This window comes from Ursus arctos, unplaced genomic scaffold (genome assembly GCF_023065955.2).
Source record: "Ursus arctos isolate Adak ecotype North America unplaced genomic scaffold, UrsArc2.0 scaffold_30, whole genome shotgun sequence".
Lineage (NCBI taxonomy): Eukaryota > Metazoa > Chordata > Mammalia > Carnivora > Ursidae > Ursus > Ursus arctos.
Genome location: NW_026622986.1, coordinates 18961871 through 18987282, shown reverse-complemented (window position 1 = coordinate 18987282; position 25412 = coordinate 18961871). Strand labels below are relative to the sequence as shown.

The window sequence follows — 25412 nt, the reverse complement described above, 5'->3', positions numbered from 1 at the left end:
TGGTGTTAGGATGACTTGTATCACTTAATCACCTAATGAGCTTCTTAAAAAAATGAGGTTTCCCACATTCCACCCCAGCTCACACTCATTGAATCAACTCAATAGGCAGGGGTGTGGATCAGAAATGTGCATATAAAACAAGCATACTTGGCGATACTGATGGAGATAGTTCAAGGAATGATCTTAAACAACCCTGCTTTAGGAGCTAATGTCACATTTTTCTAAGGTTTATTCTATAGATCTTTAAAGTACACATTCATATAATGTCAGATGTGTGTTTATCATGTATTTTGTAAGTACTAATTTTAAACTGATGATTGACAGTTTGTGGAACTGCCCATAATGGTGACAATAATTATGGATTTTTAAATATCACTAAATTAACCCAGCTCCTACTTTGATCATAGGCCATTCCAAGCTACTCAGTTGTTTTTTTTTTTTTTTTTTAAGATTTTATTTATTTATTTAACAGAGATCGAGACAGCCAGCGAGAGAGGGAACACAAGCAGGGGGAGCGGGAGAGGAAGAAGCAGGCTCATAGCGGAGGAGCCTGATGTGGGGCTCGATCCCATAATGCCGGGATCACGCCCTGAGCCAAAGGCAGATGCTTAACCGCTGTGCCACCCAGGCGCCCCCAAGCTACTCAGTTGTTGACTGTTGAACACACTTACTTGAATGACAACACTGGGTTGGTCATTATGCAACACTGATATTATTTTCCTCTTTGATAAACAAAAACCTTACTCATTTCTCATGAAAATTCTGATATGACTCCAGTGTGTGCCAGCTGCATCCCAGCTCCAGTTAAGGATCATGACAGTTTTTGTATTCCCATTAGCTGAGAAGATGTTATTTTTTATAGTTTGCATTTTCTCTGTATATCTTTCTGTCCTTTATCTGGAATCATTCTTTGATGCTGTCTCCGGAAACTCACTATATACTGTTTCACGTGTCTGTCATCCACAGTCATCGTTTGCTAACATGTATATGTCTACCAAGACCATGCTCCATCTTCATAGCTTCTCAAGATCTTCCAAGTCTTTAAAATGCAACCTCTTGATTTTTACCTTTCAGTGTACTTCTCTTCACTCATGCATGAGTTCTGTTCCTTCTACCTCCGCACATTCTCCGCCTCCATGTTCAGACATTCCCAGTCTACCCATCATGTATATCCATCCTCTGTACTGTGATACAAACATTTCTGGTATGGATTTTGATCTTGGTTGACCTTCATCAGGTAAATTGAAAAGTTAACTCTCAATCCTTATGAAGTATATCTTTTTACTTGCTATGTGTTGCACAACACACAAAGCTTACATTGTCTTTTCAGGGTTAATACAAAACATTTCTTACTCCATAAAATAAGGAAAAGTAAACAGCTAATATAATCATCCAAATTCAATATATTAGAAAGTTCTTACCCCTAAGTGTCAGAGGATTTAGGGGTTATGGAATATTTACAAACTATGTAATGATAATATGGGGTAACATTAATTATGTGGAGGAGCTACTTATTTTATTGATGGTCCCAAATAGAAATAGAAATCCAAAATTTCAACACCTGATGGAAAGATATAGAAAGCATGAAGGATACAAAATAGAAAAATGAACTGAAACTAAAGTGCTATTAGAAAATTTAATATAAGAAAGTCACTGAAATATTTTCAAAGTGACATATCAGGAAGAGAAAGTAGCAAATAGCTAAAACCAGTGAGGCAGTACCAAAAAACCAATAAGGAGAAAAATCTTCCTAAAAATGATAGATGATTTAATCAGGACAACTAGAATTAAATCAGAAGAAGAGAACACACACAGGTAGAAAATATGTTGGACCAAATTCTGTAGAGCTAGGGAAAAAATGGGTTATTGGAATCTTTAACAATAAATGGAATCTTGTATTAAAAGAAACTAATAGACTTTTCCAGTTCTGTGCAAAAAGCATTCATTAACAACAGAACATTAGCATTCACTAAAAAAAAAATGTTGATGCTCCAAGAGATTCTGAAGCTTCCATTTGCCTTTTTAATATACAAACTCTACCATGATTTCTCCGTCATTTTAAGTAGGTCATAGAATACCTGAATTTGAATGTTCCTTCACTCTTTTTTTTTGCAGAATTTCAATAAATACTGCATATTTCAGTAAATCAGCCACAATTACATACTACTAATGTTCTATTACAAAAATACAATGGCAACAAAACCTGTATTTTTTAAAAAGTATCTTACTCTGAAAAACTCAACAGAAATCTGTAGGAAAGCTCAACGTGGACAATAAATACTTAGAGGTTACTTTTGTTGCTCTTGTGGTTTATAGTATTATTTATTAGATCACTGTAGTATTATCCCATGTATCCTTCACTCTTCTGTTCTGGTTATTAATAGTCTGTTCTTAGATAGACATTCAATATATAATGCTAATGCTTGAATATTTTTGTTTTGACAATCTTTTTTTTCTTTTTTCTTTTTTTTTTTTTTTTTTAGTAAATACAATTTTGGTAGTACAATGAAATAAAAAGCTATTTTATATTGTCCTGGTAACTTGTTACGGTATTAACATACTTCATGATATATATGCTATAGAAATATTTTTTTCTAGATTAAAATTTTAAAATGACCTTTGGAACACAATGTCTTCTGACCAGGATTTTGCATCTTCCTCTCTTGAAAGATGCTGGCTAGATCTACCTGGTTTTAAAACAGTATGAAAGGAATCTTATATCTAACTTGATCGTACCATCTCCATCAATCCTATTTGAAAGCTGTTTTGAACTTCTTTTCCAGCACAATGGGGATTGCCCATTAGATTACTTGAACTAATTTCCTATATATTTGTCTACTAATCCTCTTCTAGTATAATAGAATCTATATAATATTTATTTAACAGAGCAGAAAGGAACAAAAATATTGTCCTTAACTTTAGAAGTTTTAGTTCAGATCTGCTGAGGATCAAATGTAAAGTGGATGTGTTCTCTTACAAAATTGTGGGTTTATCTTTCATTCTGACCAAAAAAGGAGCAGAGTTACTGGTTGACATTATCTTGTTTTATGTGGGTGTGTAGAAACTTGCTGGAGCCATCAAGTTTCATTTGACTGAGTGTACAGCTCAAAGAGTTTTCACCACACCCTTTCTTGACTTCTCAAGCTTTTACATCACATTGCATGAGCAATCCTGCCTCTTACATATGTTGATTTTAATCATCCAAATCCCACATGAGGTTTGGCCTTCATTCTTTAATAAAGGTTGCTAAAGGTAACCTATTAACATATCTCAAATTTAAGTAGTGCACACTGGTTAATTGTGTTATAAATTTTCCTTCCTAATAGTAAAATGTTTATAGTAAGTCGGCTCTATGGTATTTTCTTGTTGGAGAATAAAAGAAGAGAAAAACTAGAAATGGAAATAAAATCTCTAGTAAGAAAAAAATAGCAGTAATATTTTAGGAAGCAAAGCAGAGCTTCAGGGGGAAACCAGATTGCAGGAAAATTCTGAAACATGTCAATGGAAACTTAGGTTAGAATAAAAGATAAAACCAGACTAACAGGATACAAAACAAAACATGCTTATTGCAAAATCAGTGCCAAACAGGATATAGTATCAAGTAGTCCTTAGGACTTCTGGTGTGTGTTTTCTGATCTTAATGTTGAGAATAATTACAGATTTTTACATAGAGTATATTAACATGAAACGAACAAAAAACAGGTAAAAGTTAATTTCAGCTAGCGGTCAGTATTGTGTCTGTATCCAGCTGAATAGATGAAAATTCAGTTGTATCTACATATAGCCATGTGGATGTGGCATCATAATATATGCATGTGTCCTAAAAGATTTATATTCAGTGTGACTTTTTTTTATTCTGACTTCTTGATTGTTTGCCTAGACTTATTATATGTCCTTGTTGAAATAGTCTCCAATGTCTGTAAACAGTGAATGAATTAAAAAGTAGTGTGTACATATAATAGACTATTATTATATTAACAATATTATTATTCAGCTTTAAAAAGAATGAAATTCTAGCACATGCAACAACATGAAGTTCAAGACATCATGCTAAGTAAAATAAGCCAGATGCAAAAGGACAAATGTTGTGTGATTGCACTTAAATGAGGTACCTAGAATAGGCAAATTGATAAGACAAAAAGCAGAATAGTGGTTACTAGGGGTTGTAGGGAAGGAAGTTTTGGAATGTCTAATAGAAACAGAGTTCCAGTTTTCTGGATATGAATAACATATTTGCTGCAGAGCAATATGAATGTACTTAATGTCACTGATTTGTACATTTAAAAAATATATATACATATATATATTTAATTGTGGTAAGATATCTGTATATAGATATCTTACCATAATTTTTTAAAGAAGGAAGTTAGAGAACTTATCTTGAGTTCACTTGAGCTCTTAAAGCCACTTCAAGGACATGGTGAAATCCAACTATAGAAAATGTGTGGAGAGCACAAAAGAATGGCTGAGGTCCACAACAATTAGCATTAAAATAAATATTATCTAACAAAATTGATCATTTTAGTGAAAATTTGCATATAAGGAAATTTCTATCTCTTTAAGAATCCTATATTGTTTTCTTTATCTGTTCCCTTGTTGAATCTGGACTGATTAATAACAGATTTTTGGGGAGCCTGGATAGCTCAGTCAGTTAAACATCTGACTCTTGATTTCAGCTCAGGTTATGATCTCAGGGTTGTGAGATTGAGCCCTGCATCATGGAACCTTCTTAAGAGTTTCTCTCTCCCAGGTTGCCAGGCTGGCTTAGTTGGTTGGGCATTCGACTCTTGGTTTTGGCTCAGCAGACACGTAACCAACTGAGCCACCCAGGTGCCTCAGGAGACTCACTTTAGAAGTAATGACACACACACACACACCGAGTGAAGGGGTGGAGAAATATATTCCATGGAAATGGATATGGAAAGAAAGACAGTATAGCTATACTCATATCAGATAAAATAGACTTTAAAACAAACACTGTAATAAAAGACAAAGGCGTTACATAATGATAAAGGGGTCAATCCATCCAAGCAAGAAGATCTAACATTTACAAATATATATGCACCCAACATAGGAGCACCAAAATATATGAAGCAAATACTAATAGACTTAAAGGGAGACATTGGCAGAAATAAAGTTATAGTAAGGTAATTTAACACCACATACATCATTGGATAGATCATCCAGACAGAAAATCAGTGGTAGGGGCGCCTGGGTGGCACAGCGGTTAAGTGTCTGCCTTCGGCTCAGGGCGTGGTCCCGGCGTTACGGGATCGAGCCCCACATCAGGCTCTTCTGCTGTGAGCCTGCTTCTTCCTCTCCCACTCCCCCTTGTGTTCCCTCTCTCGCTGGCTGTCTCTATCTCTGTCGAATAAATAAATAAAATCTTAAAAAAAAAAAAAAAAGAAAAAAAAAAGAAAATCAGTGGTAAATATCAGCCTTAAATGACACATTAAACTGGATGGACATAATAGATATATAAAGAACATTCCATCTGAAATGAGAAAAATAAACATTCTTCTTAAGTGTACATGGAACATTCTTCAACATAGGTCATATGTTAGGCTGCAAAACAAGTCTTTATAATTGCAAGAAGATTGAAACCATTTCAAACATCTTTTCCAACCGTAATAGTAAGAAAGTAGAAATAAATTACAAGAAAACTGGAAAAAAAAAAACCCCACAGAAATGTGGAGATTAAACAATATGCTACTGAGTCAACAAGGAGATAAAAGAAGAAATCAAAAAATACTTAAAGACAAATGAAAACAGAGAAATGTGGCACACCAAATCTATGGGATGCAGCAAAAGTGGTTCTAAGAGGAAAGTTCATAGCAATGAAGGCCTACCTCTAGAAACAAACAATCACAAATAGACCATTTAACTTTACACTGAAAGGAATACAAAAGTAACAAAACCTAAGTTAGAGAAGAAAGGAAATAATAAATATCAGAGCAGAAATAAATGAAGGAGAGACTAAAAAGAAAATAGAAAAGATCAATGAAACTAAGAACTTGTTCTTTGAAAATATAAACAAGGTCGACAAGCCTTTGGCTAGACTCACCATGAATTAAAGTGAGGACTTAATAAATAAAATCAAAAGTAAAAGAGAAGTTACAACTGATAAGACATAAATACAAAGGATCATTAGAAACTATAATCAATTATATGCCAACAAATTGGACAATCTGGGAGAAATGGATAAATTCCTAGAAACACATAACCTTCCAGGATTGAATCGTGAAGAAATAGAAAATCTGAATAGGCCAATTTCTACTAAGCAGATTGAATCAGTAACAAAAAGCCTCTCAAAAACAAAAGCTCAGAACCATATGGTTTCAATAATTAATCTATCAAACATTCAAAGATTGAAAACCTACACTTCTCAAATTCTTCTAAAAAACTGAAGAGGAAGAAATGCTTCCAAACTCATTTTACAAGGCCAATGTTACTCTATTATGAAAACAGAGAAGGAGACCACACACATACACACACACACACACACACACACACACACACACTAAATAAATAAATTTAAAAAAAACCCAAGCCAAAGATACACTCCAATATCGTTTATTAGCATTGATGTAAAAATCCTCAACCAAATAGTAGCAAAGAGAATTCAACAATATATTATAGGCATTATATGCCATGATCAATTAGGTTTCATTCCAGGCATGCAAAGATATTTCAACATCTGCAAGTCAAAACAATATGCCACATTAATAAAATGAAGGATAAAAATTAAAAGATCATCTTAATAGATGCAGAAAAAAAATTGACAAAATTCAACATCCATTTATGACAAAAACTTTCAACAAAGTGGGTATAGAGGGAATGCATCTCAATATAATAAAGGCTGTATATGACAGACTCACAGCTGGCATCACAGTCAATGGTGGAAAACTGAAAGCTTTTTCTGTAAGATCAGGAATAAGACAAGGTTGCCCACTCTTACCACTTCTAACCAACATAGTACTGTATGTCCTAGTCATAGCAATAAAGCAAGAAAAAGAAATAAAGGGCTTCCAAGTTGGAAAGGAAGAAGTAAAACTGTCACTATTTGCAAATGACATGATGTTGTATATAGAAAACTCTAAAGTTTCTGCCAAAAAAACTGTTTAGTAAATTCAGTAAAGTTGCATGACATAAATATGTGAAATTTGTGGTGTTTCTATATGCTAATAATGAACTGTCAAATAAATTAAGAAAGCAGCCCCATTTACTGTTGCATCAAAAAGAAAATACATAGGCATACATTTAAATAAGGAAGTGAAAGACCTGTACGCTGAAAACTATAAGACACTGAAGAAAGAATTTGAAGAAGATACAAATGAATGGAAAAATATTCCATGTTCATGGATGAGAAGAATTACTATTATTAAAATGTCCATACTACCCAAAGCAACCTGGAGATTCAGTGGCAATTCCTATCAAAATTGCAACAGCATTTCCCACAAAACTAGAACAAACCATTCTGCAATTTGTATAGAAGTTCCCAGATAGCTAAAGCATACTTGAAAAAGAAGAAAAAAGCTGGGAGTATCATGCTCCCTAGTATCAAGCTATATTACAAAGGTTCAGTAATCAAAACAGTATAGTAGTGGCATAAAAACCAACATACAGATCAATAGAATTGAATTGAGAGCCCAGAAAATATATATGTATATAAACCTACATATGAATGGACAAACAATTTTCAACGAAGGATCCTAAGAACATACAATGGAGAAAAGACAATGTCTTCAATAAATGCTTCTGGGAAAACTGGACAGCCACATGCAAAATAATGAAAGTAGACCGTTGTCTTACACCATGCATGAAAATTAATACAAAATAGATTAAAGAAGTTAAGACCTGAAACCATAAAATTATTAGAACAAGACATAGGGGGTAAACTCTTTGATAATGATCTTTGTGATGTTTTTGTGGATCTGACCCAAAGGAATGGAAACAAAGCAAAAATAAACTGCATGGCACTGCATCAAACTAAAAATCTTATGCACAGTGAAGGAAACCATCATCAAAACGAAAAGTCAATCTACTGAATGGGAGAAGATATTTGCAAATGATATATCTAATAGGAGATCAATATCCAAAATATATGAAGAATTCATACAACTCAACAATAAAAAAGCTCAATTAAAAAATGTACAGAGGATCTAAATAGACATTTTTCCAAAGAAGATGTACAAACAGCCAAAAGGCACATGAAAAGATGTTCTACGTCATTAATTATTAGCGGAATGCAAATCAAAACCACAATGAGGTAACATCTTAACACCTGTTAGAATGGCTATTATCAAAAGACAAGAAATAACAAATGTTGGAGAGGATGTGGAGAAACACAAACCCTTGTATACTCTTGTTGGGAATGTAAATTGGTGCAGCTACTCTGGAAACCAGTATGGAAATTCTTCAAAAAATTGAAAACAGATCTACCATAAAATCCAAGCTATTCCACTTTGGGACTTTTATCCAAAGAATATGAAAACAGTAATCTGAAAATATATGTGCACTGCTATCTTTATTGCAGCATTATTTATAATAACCAAGGTGTGGAAACAACCTAAGTGTCCATCAGTAGATCAATGAATAAAGAGGGTGTGAGATATAAACACACACACACACACACACACACACACACACACACACACACACTGGAATGCTACCCAACCATAAAGAAGAATGAAATTGGCATTTTTGACAACATGGATGGACCTTGAGTTTATAATGCTAAGTAAAGTAAGTCAGAGAAAGGCAAATATCATATGACTTCATGCACGTGTGGAATTTAAGAAACAAAACAAATGAGCAATCAAATGAGCAAATAAACACCACTAAGTATGTGTTTCCAGCCAGTCCTTGCCACCATGCAGTGGTTCCCGCATCTGGTCCCCACAGCCAACCAGGTGCACATCACCAACTCCAGCCAACATTGTTGCCTTCTGGTCCCCAATTACTGGAACTGGAGGTGTTGCTGAGGACACCAGTAGCCTTTGCTATCAATGGGGACCTCCACAGCTCTCACTGGGATCCTGCTTTTGTCAGTGCTGTGGACCACATTGGTTTGAGCCAGTAAGTCATCACACACTCACCTGTGGACCCAGAGGTATCACATGCCCCAGCACTTGGTGTTGTACACCATGAAACCAAGGGTCACAGCATATTCCAGCATGCCCCCACCCACAGGTGAAAATATTTCTTTACCAAAGTTAATCCATGAAATCTGAAAGAGGTGACTGCTTCTTCATATGCATAGAGAGCCTAACAAAGTTAGAGGAATCACAAAAAATTGGAAACATGACACCATCAAATGAATAGAATTAACTAGTGACTGACCCCAACGAAATGGAGATATACAAATTGCCTGACAAATAGTTCAAGATAATTGTGCTAATGATGTTCAGAGGGCTATAGGAGAACACAGATAAACAATTTAACAAAATCAGGAAAATAATATGAGAACAAAATGAGAAGTTCAACAAAGAGATAGAAAACAAAGAACCAAGCAGAAATTTTTAAATGAAGACTACAATGACTGAAGAATTCAGTAGAGAGCTTCAATAACAAACTGGATTAAGCAGAAGAAAGAATCTGTGAACTCAAAAAGAGATCATTTGAAGTTGTTATGTCTGAGAATCAAAAAAAAAAAAAAAAAGAGTGAAAAGTAATGAAGAAATCGCCTGGGACTTATAGGACACTGATAAGAGAAACAATCTATGCATTGTTAGAGATCCGGAAGAAGAAGAGAGGGAGAAAGCAAAGAGTAGAAAGCTTATTTAAAGAAATAATGGTTGAGAACTTACAAATCTGAGGAGAGATTTGGACATCCAAGTTCAGGAAGCTCATAGGTCCCCAAATAAATTAAATTTAAAGAGATCGTCTCCAAAACATGTTATAACAAAACTGTCAAAAATAAAAGAAAGAGAGCATCTTAAATGTAATAACAGAAGTTTGTGACTTACAAGAGAACCCCCTCCATAATGCTATCAGTGGGTTTCTTAGCAGAAACCTTACAGGTCAGGAGTGACTGGAATAATACATTCAAAGTCCTAAAAGGAAAAATATGCCAACTAAGAATATCTGGAAAAGCTGTGCTTCAGAAATGAAGGTGAAATAAAAACTTTCCCAGCAAATACAAATTCAGAATACTCCAATGTTGTAACAGGGTAGTGTGTTAATGACTTAACTCTAGCGTAAAGATTATTAAAAATATCAATATCTACAATAATTTGTTAATTTACATACAATATAAAAAAGATGTAAATTTTGTGACAACACATAAGATATGGTTGGAGAAATAAAAGAGCAGTTTTTGTACATGATCTAAGTTAAGTTGTTAAAAACTTAAAATACACTGTTGTATCTATAACATGTTTTATGTAAGTCTCAGGATAACTACAAAGCAAATACCTATAGTAGATAGACACAAGATAAAGAGAAAGGAATCAAAGTCTACCACTACAGAAAATCATCAAATCACAAAGGCAGCAAGAAAAGAAAGGAACTACAGATCAGCCAGAAAACAATTAAGATGGTATAAGAAATCCTTGCATATCAATATTTACTCTAAATGTAAGTGGATTGGTTGAATTCTCCAGTCAAAACGTATAGAATGGCTGAATGGGTAAAAACACAAAACCCAACTATATGTTGCCTACAAAGAGTCACTTCAGATTTAAGGATAAATATAGGCTCAAAGTGAAAGGATAGGTAAAGATAGTCCATGGAAATGGAAACCAAAAGAACAGATGCATGTATTAGACAAAATATTTCTTAAAGCAAAAATTATAATAGACAATATAATGGTAGAGGGATAAATTCATCAAGTAGATATAATAATTATAAATACACATGCACACAATATCAGAGCACTTCAACATATTAAGCAAATACTAACAAATCTGAAGGGAGAAATAGATAACAATACAACAATAATAAGAGATTTCAATATTCCACTTTCAACAATGGATAGATATTGGACTTGAACCATACTATAGATCAAAGGATACTAACAGCTATATGTAGGACAATTCTTCTAATAGCAGCAAAATATACATTCCTCTCAAGCACACATGGAACATTCTCCAGAAGAGATCATATGTTAGGTCACAAAACAAGTCTCAGCAAATTTTTAAAGACTGAAATTATGCTAAGTATCTTTTCCAACCAAATGGTAAAAAACTAGAAATCAATGACAGGGAGACAACTGGAAAATTAACAAATATGAAGAAATTAAACAACACACTACTGAAAAACTAATAGGTTGAAGAAGAAATCAAAAAAGAAATCCAAAAATGTCTTGAAACAAATGAAAATGGAAGCACAACAGATCAAAACTTATGGGATGTAGTAAAAGCAGTTCTAAGAGGGAAGGTTATAGTGATAAATGCCTATATGAGGAAAAAAGAAAGATATCAAATAATCTAACTTTGTAATTTGAGAAAATATAAAAAGAAAAATAAGACCAAAGTTAGACAAATATCAGAACAAAAATAAATGAACTAAAGAATAGAAAAAAAAATTTAAAAAGAGCATTTAAACTAAGAGCTATTTTTTAAAAAGATAACAAAACTGATAAACCTTTAGCTAGACTCACCAAGAAATTGAGAGGACTCAAAAAAATTAGAAATTGAAGAAGAGACATTACAGCTGATAGCACAGGAATACAAAGGACATACTAGATTGCTATGAACAATTATATGCCAACAAATTGGACAACCTAGAAGAAATGGGTAAATTCCTACAAACATACAACCTACCGAGTCTAAGTCATGAAGGAATAGAAAATCTGAATAGATCAATAAATAAAGAGATTGAATCAATAATCAAGAATTTTTCGACAACAACAACAACAAAAACCCAGGACCAGAGGGCTTCACCAGTGAATTCTACCAAACATTTAAATAAGAATTAACACCAATTATTCTCAAACTCCTCCAAATATTGAAGAATAGGGAACACTCTCAAATTCATATTAAGAGGTTTGCCTTACCCTGATAACAAAACCAGATAAGGATACTACGAGAAAACTACAGACAAAAATCACAGATGAATATAGATGCAAAATTCTTAACAAAATATTACCAAACTGAGTTCAACAGCATATTAAAAGAAACATACTATGATCAAGTGGGATTTATCCTTGGGATGCAAGGATGATTACTATATACAAATCAGTAAATATGATATACCACATTAATAGAATGAAAGGTAACAATCATATGATCTTCTCAATAGATGCAGAAAAGCATTTAACAAAATTCAACATCCTTTCATAATAAAAATTCAACAAGTGGCTATAGAAGAAACATACTGCAACATAAGAAAGGTCATATACAATAAGCCCATAGCTAATATCATACTCAATGGTGAAAAATTGAAAGGTTTTCCTCTAAGAGCAGGAACAAGACAATGGTGCCTACTTTTGAGACTCTATTCAGCATGGTACTAGATGTCCTAACAGAAATTAGGCAAAAATAAATAAAAGACATCCAAGTCATAAAGGAGGAAGTAAAGTTGTCTCTGACATAATCTTGCATATAGAAAAATTTAAAAACTCCACCAAAAAACTGTGAAAACTAATAAATTCAGTAAAGTTTTAGAATACAAACTCAACATGCAAAATCAGATGCATTTCTATATATTTATGATAAACTATCTGAAAAAGATAAATTTAGAAAATTATGTACAGTAGCATCAAAAACAATAAAATACTTAGCAGTAGATCAAATGAAAGATCTATGCACTGAAAACTATGACATGAATGAAAGAAATTGAAGAAGCCACAAATAAGTGGAAAGCTAATCTGTGTTTATGGATCAGAAGAATTAACATTATTAAAAAGTTCCAAAGCCATCTATGGATTCAATGCAAAATTCCAGTAGCCTTTTTCACAGAAATAGAAAAAACAATCCTAAAATTCATATGGAAGCACAAAAGGCCCCACACTGCCACAGCAATTGTGAAAAAAGAACAAAGCCAGAGGGAAGTGTCACACTTCCTGATTTTAAACTGTATTACAAAGCTATAGTAATCAAAACAGTATTGCACTGGCATAAAAATAGACACATAGACCAATGGAACATGGCTGATACCCAGAAATAAACCTGCACATGTATGGTCAACTAGTATTTGATAAATGATCCAAGAAGACTCAATGGAAAAAAGATAGTCTCTTTAGTGAACGGTGCTGGGAAAACTGGATAGTCACATGAAAAGAATGAAACTAGATACCTATCTTACAAAAATTAACCGGATATGGACTAAAGACTTAAATGTAAACCTGAAACTATAAAACTCCAAGAAAACATAGGGAAAAATCTTCTTGATATTGGTTTTGGCAATGATTTTTTGGAAATGATACCTAAAGCACAAGCAACAAAATAAAACAATGACAAGTGGGACTACATTAAATGAAAAAGCTTCTGTGTAGCAAAAGAAATGATCAACAAAACGAAAGGGCAGCCTATGGAAGGGGAGAAAGTATTTGTAAACCATATATCTGATAAGGGGTTAATATCCAAAATATATAATGGAGTCATACAATTTATTAGCAAAACCACAAAAAACAAACCTAAAACAAATAATGAGAACAAAAATGTGCAAAGGATTTGAGTAGACATTTTTCCTAAGAAGACATACAGATGGCCAACAGGTACCTGAAAAGTGCTGAACATCACTAATTATCAGGGAAATGAAAATCAAAACAATAAGATATCCCTTCATACCTGTTAGGGCTTTTATCAAAAAGGTAAATGAGGGGTTCCTGGGTGGCTCAGTTGGTTAACTATCGGCTTTTGGCTTAGGTCAGGATCAGCCCCGGGGGTTGGGCTCCCTGCTCAGCGGGAGCCTTCTTCTCTCTCCCTCTGTGCCCCTCCCCTCTGCTCATGCTCTCTCTCTCTCTCTCTCTCTCTCTCTCAAATAAAGTCTAAAAAAAAAAAAGGCAAATGACAAGTGTTGGCTAGGGTATGGAGAAAATGGAACACTTGTGCACTGTTGGTGAGAATATAAATTAGAATACCCATTATGAAAACAGTATGGAGGCTTCTTAAAATATTAAAAAGAGAACTACCATTCTACTTCAGGATATATATCCAAAGGAAATGAAATCAGGATCTTCAAGAGATCTCTTCACCCCCATGTTCATTGCAGCATTGTTCACAATGGTCAAGATATAGTCACAACCTAAATGTCTGTTAATTAATGGATGAATAATGGAAATGTTGTATGTATATATACATGCATATATGTACGCACATACACAATGGGATATTATGCAGCCTTAAGAAAGAAGAAAATCTCACCATTTGCAATAGATGAATCTTGACGGCATTATGCTAAGTGATATAAGTCTGAGAAAGACAATGTGAGTCTACTTATATGTGAAATTTTAAAAAGCAAAACTTATGAAACAGAGAGTAGATTGATCATTGCCAGAAAATGAGTGTTAGGGAAAATGAGGAAGATAATCAGTATTGGGTATACACTTTTCGGTTATAAGAGGACTAAGTTCTGAGGATCTAATGTAAAACTTGGTGACTACAGCTAACAATACTGTATAGTATATTGAAAATTGCTAATTGAATACATGTTAAATATCCTTATAATAACAAAATTGTAAATCTGTGAGGTGTGACAGATGTATTAATTAATCTTATAGTGGTAAACATTTCTCAATATATACTTGTATCCAGTCATCACATTGTATACCGTAAATTTACACGATGCTATATGTCAGTATGTCTCAATAAAGGCAAAAACAATGAACATCAAAAATCAATAATCTAACTTTCTACCATAGGAAATTAGAAAAAGAAAGCAAGCTAAACCCAAAGGAGACAGAATGAAGTAAATAATAAATATTAGAGGGAAATAAATGAAAGAGAGAATATTAAACATAGAGAAAAATAGAGAAAATCAACAAAACCAAAAGTTTCTTTTCAGATGATCAAAACTGACAAACCCTTAGCTCCATCGATTAATAATAAAAGAGAGAAGATTTGTTACTAATATCAGTAATAAGAAAGTGGTCATTACAACCAAACTTACAGAAATAACAAAAGTTATAAGGGAATATTATGAACAATTGTATGCCAACAAATTAGCTAACAAATGAAGACCTGAAAAAGACACAAAATACCAAAACAGACATTGATAGAAATAGAAAATCTGAACAGACCAAAAACAAGTAAAAACATTGAATTAGTCATCAAAATAACTTTCTACAAAGAAAAACCCAGACTTAGGTAGTTTCTTTGGTGAGTTCTACTAAGTGTTTAAAAAGTTAATAGCAATTCTTCAAACTGTTCTGAAAAATAGAAGGGAATGGAATGCTTCCTAACACATTCTGTGAGTCGTTTTATCCCGATACCAAATCAGACAAAGACAACCCAAGGAAAGAAAATACAGACCAATATCCCTGAAGGGTATGATTGCAGTAATCCTCAAAAAACACTAGAAAATTCATTACAGAATCTTAGTAAAAGTAGTATACCCCATTACTAAGTGGAATTTATCTCATGAATGCAAGGTTTGTTCAACATACGAAAAACATGCAATGTAATACTAAAGAATAAAGGGAACAAACGCATACTCATATCAGCAAATATAGAAGAAGGAATCTGACAAAATCTAGCACCTATTCATAATAAAAATACTCAACAAACTAGGAATCGAAAGTATCACACTCAACTTGATAAAGGGTACCAATGAAAAGCCCACGAGTAGCATAATATATAGTGGAGAAAGACCTAAATGTTTCTCTTTAAGATCAAAAACAAGATGTCTCAACATTTCTACTCAAGGTTATCCTGGAAGTTCTAGCCAGGGTAATTAGCAACAAAATAAAAGGCATTCATATTGGAAAGGAAGATGTTAAAGTATATTTGCAGATGGCATGATATTACATAGAGAAAACTCCAAAGAAGATGTACGCATCAAAAACTATTTAGAGCTAATGAATGAATTCAACAAGTTTGGCTGCAGGATACAGAAACAATAAGCAAATATCAATTCTGTTGCCATATACTCTGTTATCAGCTGAATTGTATCCCACCCCCTCAAATTCATATGTTGAAATCCTAACCCTAGTGTTTCAGGATGTGACTGTATTTGGAGATAGGTCCTTTAAAAAGAATGTTATGGTAAAATGAGGTCTGTAGGGTAGGCCCCTATCCAATTTTTTTTTTTTTTTAGATTTTATTTTTAAGTAATCCCTACACCCAACAGGCTCGAACTTATAACGCTGAAATCAAGAGTTGCATGTTCTGACAACTGAGCCAGCCAGGCACCCCTGGCCCTAATCCAGCCTAACTCGTGTCCTCATAAAAAGAGGAAATTTGGACACACAGGGAGACAGACACCAGGGATGTACTCGCATGGAACAAAGACCATATGAGGACGTAGAGAGAAGTGGCAAGCTGTAAGCTAAGGAGAGAGCCCTGAGAGGAAACCAAACCTGCTGATATCTTGATCTTGGACTTCTCATCTCCAGGATTGTGAAGAAATAAATTTATGTTGTCTGAGCCATCCTGTCTGTGGCAATTTGTTTTGGCTGCCTTGGCAAACTAATATACTAGCCATGAACAATCCAGAAATGAAATTAAGAAAACAATGCAATTTATAATAGCATCAAAAATATTAAAACACTTAGGAATAAGCATAGCAAATAAGTGCAAGTCTAGTACACTGAAACTGCAAAACAATTTTGAAAGAAAGTAAAGAAGACTGAGAGGTAAGGGGAAAAGCATCCTATGTAAATGGGTTGCACGATTTGATATTGTCAGGATGGCAGTAGTCTCCAAATAAATTTACAGATTAAATGTAATCCCTACCAAAATTCCAACTACCATTTTTGCACAGTAACCAGAATAGGTTGGTACTGGCACTAGACTAGACATACAGATCAGCGGGGTAGAATTGAGAGGATACAAACTCCATGTATTTATGGCCAATCGATTTTCAACAATGATGCCAAGTTCATTCAATGAGAAAACAATAATATTGTCAACAAATGGCTGAGACAATTTTTTGTCCATATTCAAAAGAGTAATTTTAGTCCCTTTCCTTACACTGTATACAAATATTTAAACAAAATGGATAAAAGACCTTAATGTAAGAGCTGGAGCAAGAGAACTCTTAGAAGAAAACAGAGTTGTAAATCTTCGTGATCCTGGATTAGGCATGGGTTTCCTTCCCCCCCCACCGCAGGCATGGGTTTCCAATACATGACACCCAAAGCAAAAATAACCAATTGAAATATATAATTAGACTTCATAAAACAATGTGAATCAAAGGATATTACCAAGAAAGTGAAACAACATTTCACAGAATGGGGGAAAATGTTCACAATTCAGATATCTGATGAGAGCCTAGTATCCAGAATGTAGAAAGAATTTTACAACTCAGCAATGAAAACAACCCATTTAAATGGGGGGGGGGGGCAAGGGTTTGGATAGACAGCTCTCCAAAGAAGAAATACAAATGCCCAATAAGCACATGAAAAGAGGCTCAATATTAATAATTACTAGGGAGATACAAATCAAAAATGACAATGGGATACCACTTCATGCCGGCTGGGATGGTGTCTATATATTTTTAAAATAGAAAATAATAAGTGTCTGTGAAATGAGGAGAAATCGGGGCTCTCATACATTGCTGAGAATGTAAAAAGGTGCAGCCACTGTGGAAATCAATTTGTCAGTGTTACACAGAGTTACCATTATCACCATATGTCCCTACAAATTGTAATAATAGTACATGGATGTTCATAGCATCATTATTCATAATGGCCCAAAAGTGGTAACAACTCAAATGTTCATCAGCTGATGGATATAAAAAAGTAGTAGATCCCTTCAATGGAATATTATTTGCCAGTAAAAAAGCTACAACATGGACGAAACTTGAAAACATGCCAAGTGAAAGAAGTGAGACACCAGAGACCACTTACTGTAGATTCCATTATGTGAATTCCATAGAGACAACGTGGATTAGCGGTTGTCAGGGATTGAGGGGAAAGGAGAATAGGGAGGAACTGCTAGTGGGAATGGGGCTTCTTTTCAGGTGATGAAAGTGTTCTGGAATTAGGTGATTGCTTTGATTTCACCACATTGTGAATATACTAAAAACCACTGTATTAGACACTTTAAAAGGGTTAATCTTAAATTATGTGAAATATACATCAGTAAAATTCATATAGTAAAGATGAAAATTAAAAAAATGATTAATAGGACAAGAAGACAAGATGAATGCAAGGTGAGTAAAGGAAATGCAGAACAAAACATCAGGACTGAAGATCAGCAGTGGTGGCAACGTGTGGTACAGAGCACCTGTGATTTGTGCCAGGAGCAATGGCCTCCACCAGGGGCTCTGCAGAAGCATGACTGCTGCTGGGGCTGATACTTGGGATACATATTTCCTGTACTTCAGACACTTTCATCAGCTCAGAAAAATCTGGATAGTATATAAGGCTAGCAACGATGTCCACAACAATCAACATTTTCAGAGCCTTTCCATGTGCTCCATTATTAGGTATTGTGCAGAATATTCTTTAACATGTTTATTTCATTTAGTAATTCACTAAGTGCTTGCTGAGCATTTGCCCATTTTCCTTTTTTTTTGAAAAATGCAGGATTTTAACTCATCTTTGAGTACAGTTAAGGAGTAAATAAGAACTATGTTTCTACTGCACATTATTGCTACTAAAGAAGAAATGTAAGATAATGCTCCTACTCTTTTTCATGATTTTTAATAATCCATTTTAATAGTTTTTCTACTACTTCAAGTTGCCCATTTTTGTACTTTGCTATTTACTGATTAAGAAAACTTTAGCTTATTAAGATTTAGAAAAAAGATATATAAACCTGAATGAAATTTTAATGCAATGTATTATTTCATTATGAATGAGCAAAATATAATTAAAATATAATTATGTTGTTAATTTCATCTAAATAGTAAATGTAGTATTGATTTGAGGAGAAAGGGCATTAAGTATTCTTCCTGTTAACTGTTTCTGTAAAAAAAGAGTGATGTTAGCTGTTAGGTGATTTTTTAAAATACTTATTTGATTCAACAAATACTCTATTCATAAATTTTTTACCTAAAACTATAAAAGAGGAAAAAGGTGAAATATCCATCAACAGTATAATGAAATCCTGGTTGATTCTGAGAGCAGAAGTCAGCCAAGATGAACAAATGAGTCTTGTAATTTTGTGTCAGAGATCAAAAAATTAGCCCTATCAAATGAGGAGGGACAGGAAATGCCAGAGACCTAGAGGAAAAGGCCATAATATTAGCTGAGGACCAAGTAAAAGAAATCCACTAATAGCAATGTCCCTTTATTTGACCAAATTGTAGAAAATTTTAACAAATCTTACTAAAACGGACAAGAACGATTTCTTGAAATAATAATAATAAATAGAGTATAATAAATGCTAACTACTCCACAGCCTGCATTACATCTTGTTTTTGCCAAGTAAGCATGATGTTCTCCTGAGTATCCTGCTAGCCAAGTTTCAATTTAGGATAGGTCCTTGGAAACACAGCAACGTTAGAGTTGGACGTGGGATGAGATAGGTGATTGTAAATACCTTTATACAGATAGTACTGCACTTGGAAGGTGTAGAAATCTTCTTGAAGGTTGGTGTAAATAAAGGGTTGCAAACAGATTGGAAATCTATAGACGTTAGCTTGGGTCTCCTTAAAGTTCTGTGTTGTTGACGATGATTCTGATATATGATCTTAAGGTCTTAGAGGAGAGTGTTCTGTGAATTCCAGATCTTTGTCATGGACAAAGAACCCAAGTATTACTCCTTGGAGATTCCTGATTGATTTATTCTTTGAGAGGTTAGACAAAATTAAGCTAGTGGGTCAGCAATTCAGTTCTTATATCTAGAGTAAATAGAAATGAGCCTCATTCATTATAACTCTTCTTTCAAGTCAGATGGAAGATGAAACTTTCTTCAGAGACACCTTAATTTGTCTCCATGAAGTTGAGATAGACAGTAATACCCTGGTGCAAGGTATACCACAAACTGAAATCATTTAGACCACAAAATATACTGCTTTTAATTAAAAAGGATTATATGAGTAATGACCTTCTTCCATTTCACTCTGAATATACTGTCCTACATACACTTTATTTATTTGCTGCTTATTATAATGTAAAGGTAATATATATTTATATATAAGTGATTTACAATTGACATCTAAGGCAAAACATTAAATCCTGCGTTTATGATGTTAAAACATTAAATCCTGTGTTTATGATGTTCTCTGTGAGCTGTGGGCATTAAAATAATCATGCATCGATTTTTGCTTACCTATATTGCCTCCCATACCTAAGTATTTTCTATGTGGGCGACTCTTCCGAATAAGATCATATGAGTAAAGTGAAACAATTAAATGGCACCAATGATAGACAAAACACATAAAAAACCTTTCCAGAGTCACTCTGAATTACCACTGGGCTTCTTTTCAGTGTTTGGCGTCAAATTTGCCGTTTAAGGTATATAGCTTCAATCAGGAGGGCAAAGCATTGCTGACAACAAACAAAAATTTGCATATAATAGTAAAAGAAAAAAGAAAGAAAATTATACTAGGAAGAGATAGGAACTTGGTTCACCTCAAAAAAAAAAAAAAGAAAAAAAAGAAAAAAAGAGGAAACACCTTTTTTTTTTTTTTCCTACTGTAGAGGGCAATATCCCAGACTAAAATAAAGTAATGCTTTCTTGAGATGCTTTCTGCTGGATTTCTTATAATTTTGCATATAATGGGAATTGGACTTGTACAGAACATTTTAGGAAGCTTTCTATATGGATTCATGAAGTGGTGACCTCACTAGGGATGTAGATAAAAAACTCAACATTGATTAAACAACAACCAAATTTTGATTAGAAAATTGTTTTCCAACTTAATGTTAAACAGATAAGTATCTCAGGTACTCAAATTTGGTTGTAATGTTACACAGAATTTAAAAACTCAGTTGAGCAGAAATAAAAGAATCAGATTTTTAAGTATGGTGAGGAGGAAATCAACCAGTTGTGAGACCGCTCAGGAGAGAGCAAAGGCCTTAGAATAATAAAGTGTATATAGGTAACATGTTTATATACTGTGTGTATACATATATATTTCTGATTTAAATAGCAAATTGAGTACTAGATTATGAAAAACATGTTGCACTTCCTGTTTCCCTTCTCACCAGCGAAGTAACCATGAGAGAGCCATTCTTTCTGCATCAAATTAGCAGTTTTTTGATTATCTAGATCCACTTTCAGTGGGTTTTGTGACAAAATTAAGGTCTGCCAACCTTAAAAATATAATTGCCAGTTATTTAACCAGCAAAGAAAAGTTTATTTGGAAATTAGAAGGAAATTGCAATTTGGGACCTACAAGCTATGATAAACCATAGGCAAGTCTGAAGAACAAAGGACAGCAGCTGGCTTTTATGGAGGGCAGGAGGGATTCGGTTGTATCCAGAGAAGGTTTATTGGAGAAGAGCAAGGGTTCAGGGTTGCTTCTCATTGGCTGACTTGTGCCGGTTTCTCTTCAAGGTTATTGCTGAGCAAGGAGAAAATCTTTCTTCTTCTTCCTAGGGTAGGTAAAGTAAGCTTCTTCCTGCTGGGGTATGTAAAGGAAGCTCCAAAGAGTGGTATGTGGTGAGTGAGAACCCTCCCTTCATTGCCACTGACTCCATTTTGAATTAGGTTGCTTTTGTTCATTTTCACAGGTGCCCATTAATAGCATCCATAAACTCTTCAGAGCATGGAATAGAGTGGGCAAGAATAGACTAATAGGACTTTTTGAATTTAAGAACAGCGAAGCAAACTCTTCATTGAGGACCCTCCTCTCTCTCTCCTGTTTTTCTTAAGAAACAGAAATTCTTGTACTTTGCACAGGCATTGTTTTCAGTTCTTTAAGTATCCAGTAATAACTCATTGAATTCAATACAACCTTATAAAGGCATTACGATAATTCTCCCCATTTGATGGATGAGGAACTGAGGCACTATGGGATTAACTGCTCAAAGTCATATAGCTATTTAGTGGGAGAAGGTGGAATTCCAGCCCAGGCGGTCTGGTTCTAGAATCTATATTTTTAACCAATATGCTTTGCTACCTTTCTTTGTATTGGTCTAAAATGAGGTTAAGCAAAATAAGATGTAAACCAGTGCGAGGGCTGGGAAGGGTTAATTTCGAAGCACATCCCGGAGCTGGAAAAACAAAAACAAACTAGCAAGCGAATGCCTGTTAAAGCCCCCGTAGGAAATTCAATGGGCCTCCTGTTTCTTTAAACTCTCGCTTTCCCTCGGGCGGACACTTTACAAAGCGGCAGCGGCGGCGGGACCACGCTCCCGCGCGCTACCTTCCTCCTCCCGTCTTGAGGGTCTGGGGTCCGAAGGGGTTTCTCGGGGTCTGTAGCTGAACTCGCTCGGGTTTGCTTTCTTCACACTCCAACCACTGCTACACAAGTCGTCCTGGGAATGGCGAACTATAATTAACCCTTTAGCGCCCAGGAAGACCCCAGCTGGCATCTTTTGAGTATGGTGTGGGGCCGAGATTCCCCTGCAGCCGTGGGCGAAGGCGGCCTGGGGGCCAGGTGGGCGAAGGCGTCGCTGGCGGGGCTGCAAAGGCCAAGAGCGGGGTGCAGGATGGCGCCCCGGCGGCGCGGAGGTGCAGCCCGGCGCTTCCCTCCTAGCTCGTCTTCCTCGCCTGCTCTCCAGGCTCTACGGGCAGCCGGCTGCTGGGGGCGAGCCGGGCTGGAGTTGCCCTCTCACTCCCCCTTGCTTTGCTCCTCCGGCTTAATCTCTCGGCGACTCCTCTGCCAGCGCCGAGGAAAGTGCAGCCATTGGACAGGTCGGTGCTAGCTGCTGGTTTCGGGGAGGAAGGTGGGAGAAGCCTGAAGGAGCGAGGGGGAGGGAGGAGGGAGGAGGGAGGAGGGTGCAGCGGCAGCTCTGGCAAATTGCGAACTGCCTTCCCTCCCCAAAGTGTGGAGCAGAAGCGCGGGGGAGCTCGGCGGCGGCGGCGCCTCCTCCGCCACCAAACTCCCGGGGCTCGGCGGGGCTTGTGGCCACCTCCTTCTGAGCCAGGAGGAACCCTTTCCCGATAGGTTTTGGCCTGACTCCCTCCGCCCCCCCCCATTTCTTTCTTCTTCCTCTTCCTTTTTTCTCCCCTTATTTTTCTTCTTTTTTTAAACACACATATTTTTTCCCCCCTGGCTTCGGACCTCTGATTGCTGCAGCCCTAGCCTTCCCTGGGCTCAGCTCTTCAGGGCTGCCCATCCCTCCCGCTGCGAGAAAGGACGCGCGCCCTGCGTCGGGCGAAGAAAAGAAGAAAAACTTGTCGGAGGGGTTTCGCAGCCCACATTAACCCCCTTCCCGCAAACCCAAACCTCCCGCGGGGGCCATCCCAACACTGGGGAAAGTTCCTTCTGAGCCGACAGCCCTCTTGGATTTGGAGAAGGCAGCCGCGCTGCTGTGGAATTAGATCTATTTTGAACCCAGTGGAGCGTATCGCGGGGTCTTGGAAGTCACTGTCTCCGGGCACCCGGGTGGCGCTGCCTGTGCGGAACCGAGAGTTTGCGAGACCCGGCTGCAAGTGGCTTTTCCTGCCCGCAGTTGTCCTGTGTCTGGGGTGAGGGCTGCGAGTGCTGTGGCAAGTTGCGAAGAGAGACCCGGAGGTCCAGAGAGAACTGCACTCCCCCTCGCTCTCCCTTCTTCCTCTTCCAAGCTTCAGAGTGTGAAATCCCATCGAAATTTACAAAGGCCTCCAGGTTCAGCCAAGACCGGTCCGCAGAGCTTTGCCCCATCGTCCCCATCGTCCCCATCGTCCCCATTCCCACCCGGAGCCCCGGAGCACAAGGAGCCTGGGAAGGACTGGAGGGGAGGAGGAGGGAGGTCGCGGCGGCGGCATGGCGAGGTTCCCGAGGGCCGACCTGGCCGCTGCAGGAGTTGTGTTACTTTGCCACTTTTTAATGGACCGGTTTCAGTTCACTGAAGGGGAGCCTGGAAACCAGATCAATGGTAAGATGCACTTTCGCTTGTTGATTTTGTGCGCAACTAAAGACCTGGCTAACACCTCCCCACCCCCTTCCCACCCACCCCCACTTTATCTGTCTGCCCTTGGGAAAGTTATTGTAATTGCTTTTCGGGTAAACTTGGGCTTTCCGAATGGGGAGAAGAGAGTTGGTTAGAGAAGGGGACTGGGGGTTTTCTTGAGGATTTCGGGCTTCCTTCACCTGAGCTACAGGGGGTGGTACCGTCTCCCCAAGTCGCCCAGAGAGGGCTCTGGTGTGTAAGAGGAAACCTTCTGTAGATAATCTCTCCCAGGAACTGGCATCCCTGGGCAGTCTCCCCTCCGGCTCCTCCTGCTTCCCTGCTGCCGCCACAAACTAACCGAGTGCTTGATGGGGGTTGTGGGTGGGGGACGTGGTGGCAGCTGGGTATTGCAGGGCTCCCCCCTAACTGGAGAAAAATTTACTGTGGCCGCACCTTCCTTCCCTAGGCGATCCCCACCTTAGCTTCCTTTCGCTGTCTGGGGCAGAACGGGCTCTGAAAGTGGGGCGGGGTAGGTGCGGCGAGAAGCAGAGGAGGGGTGGGGGCGGCACGAGTGGGGTGGGCACACCTCTGGAGACCAATCCCTGCCCCCATTGTCCTCCGCCGGCGGTCTTTGCAGACAGGCCTGAACGTGTCCCGGGTTTGTCCAAGTGCCCTGGCATTGCCCCCATGGGGAGACCTGGTCTTTGCATCTTCCCAGTGGCAGTGCCTCCTGCTCCGGCGGATGCCAGCCAGGTGTGCGTCCAGTCGGGAGCCGCGCCCCCGGGGCCAGCGGCGAGCCCGCGGAGCAGCCCTCCCCCCGAGGCTTGCTGGCCCTCTTAGGCTAGGCGTTGCTGAGCCGAGGTCCAGGTGGCTCCCGCGACACTGTCCACTGAGAACTGAGAGCCTGCTCACCATTTCTGCCCCTCGGGAAGAAAGTGAAGAAACAGGCAGAGAAAGAGAGAGAGAGACCTTGGCAGAAATTTGTGAACTCAGGTTAGACTTCCAGAGGAGATGAAATGAACAAAAACAGAGGAAAAAAAAAAAAAAGGAACAAAAACTTTCTGATTAGGATAATCAAGGTTTTGCTTTGTTTCAATTCTGAAGGTGGGTTTGTGGTGGTGGTAAGTGCTTCCTCAGAAATTATACGTGTGTCCACAAATGTCAAACATGAAAGTCGCAGATGGAAGCCTACCGAGGTCACCTGGGGATTCCAGGTGAGGTGAATCTTGGAGAAAGTCCTTGAATGAGATTTACCAATCTGAGACCTAGAAATCCACTAAAACACTGTCTCTGCCCCTGGTGTAAATTCTTACAGAGAAAGCACAGATTCTGACTCCGCGCTCCAATTTATGATTGGAGGGGTGTGTGGGTTGGG

At 37.2% G+C, this 25412-nt stretch overlaps 1 protein-coding gene across 1 annotated transcript in view; it reads left to right on the top strand.

Annotated features, from left to right (window-relative positions):
* The first annotated feature begins 23891 nt into the window (after window positions 1-23891).
* PLXDC2 (plexin domain containing 2) overlaps window positions 23892-25412 on the top strand; it is a 432671-nt gene continuing 431150 nt past the window's right edge. The window contains exon 1 of the mRNA XM_026478971.4: window positions 23892-24022. Within this exon, the coding sequence (XP_026334756.1) occupies window positions 23911-24022 (112 nt within the window). The 5' untranslated portion in view covers window positions 23892-23910. The remainder of the gene's footprint in view (window positions 24023-25412) is intronic.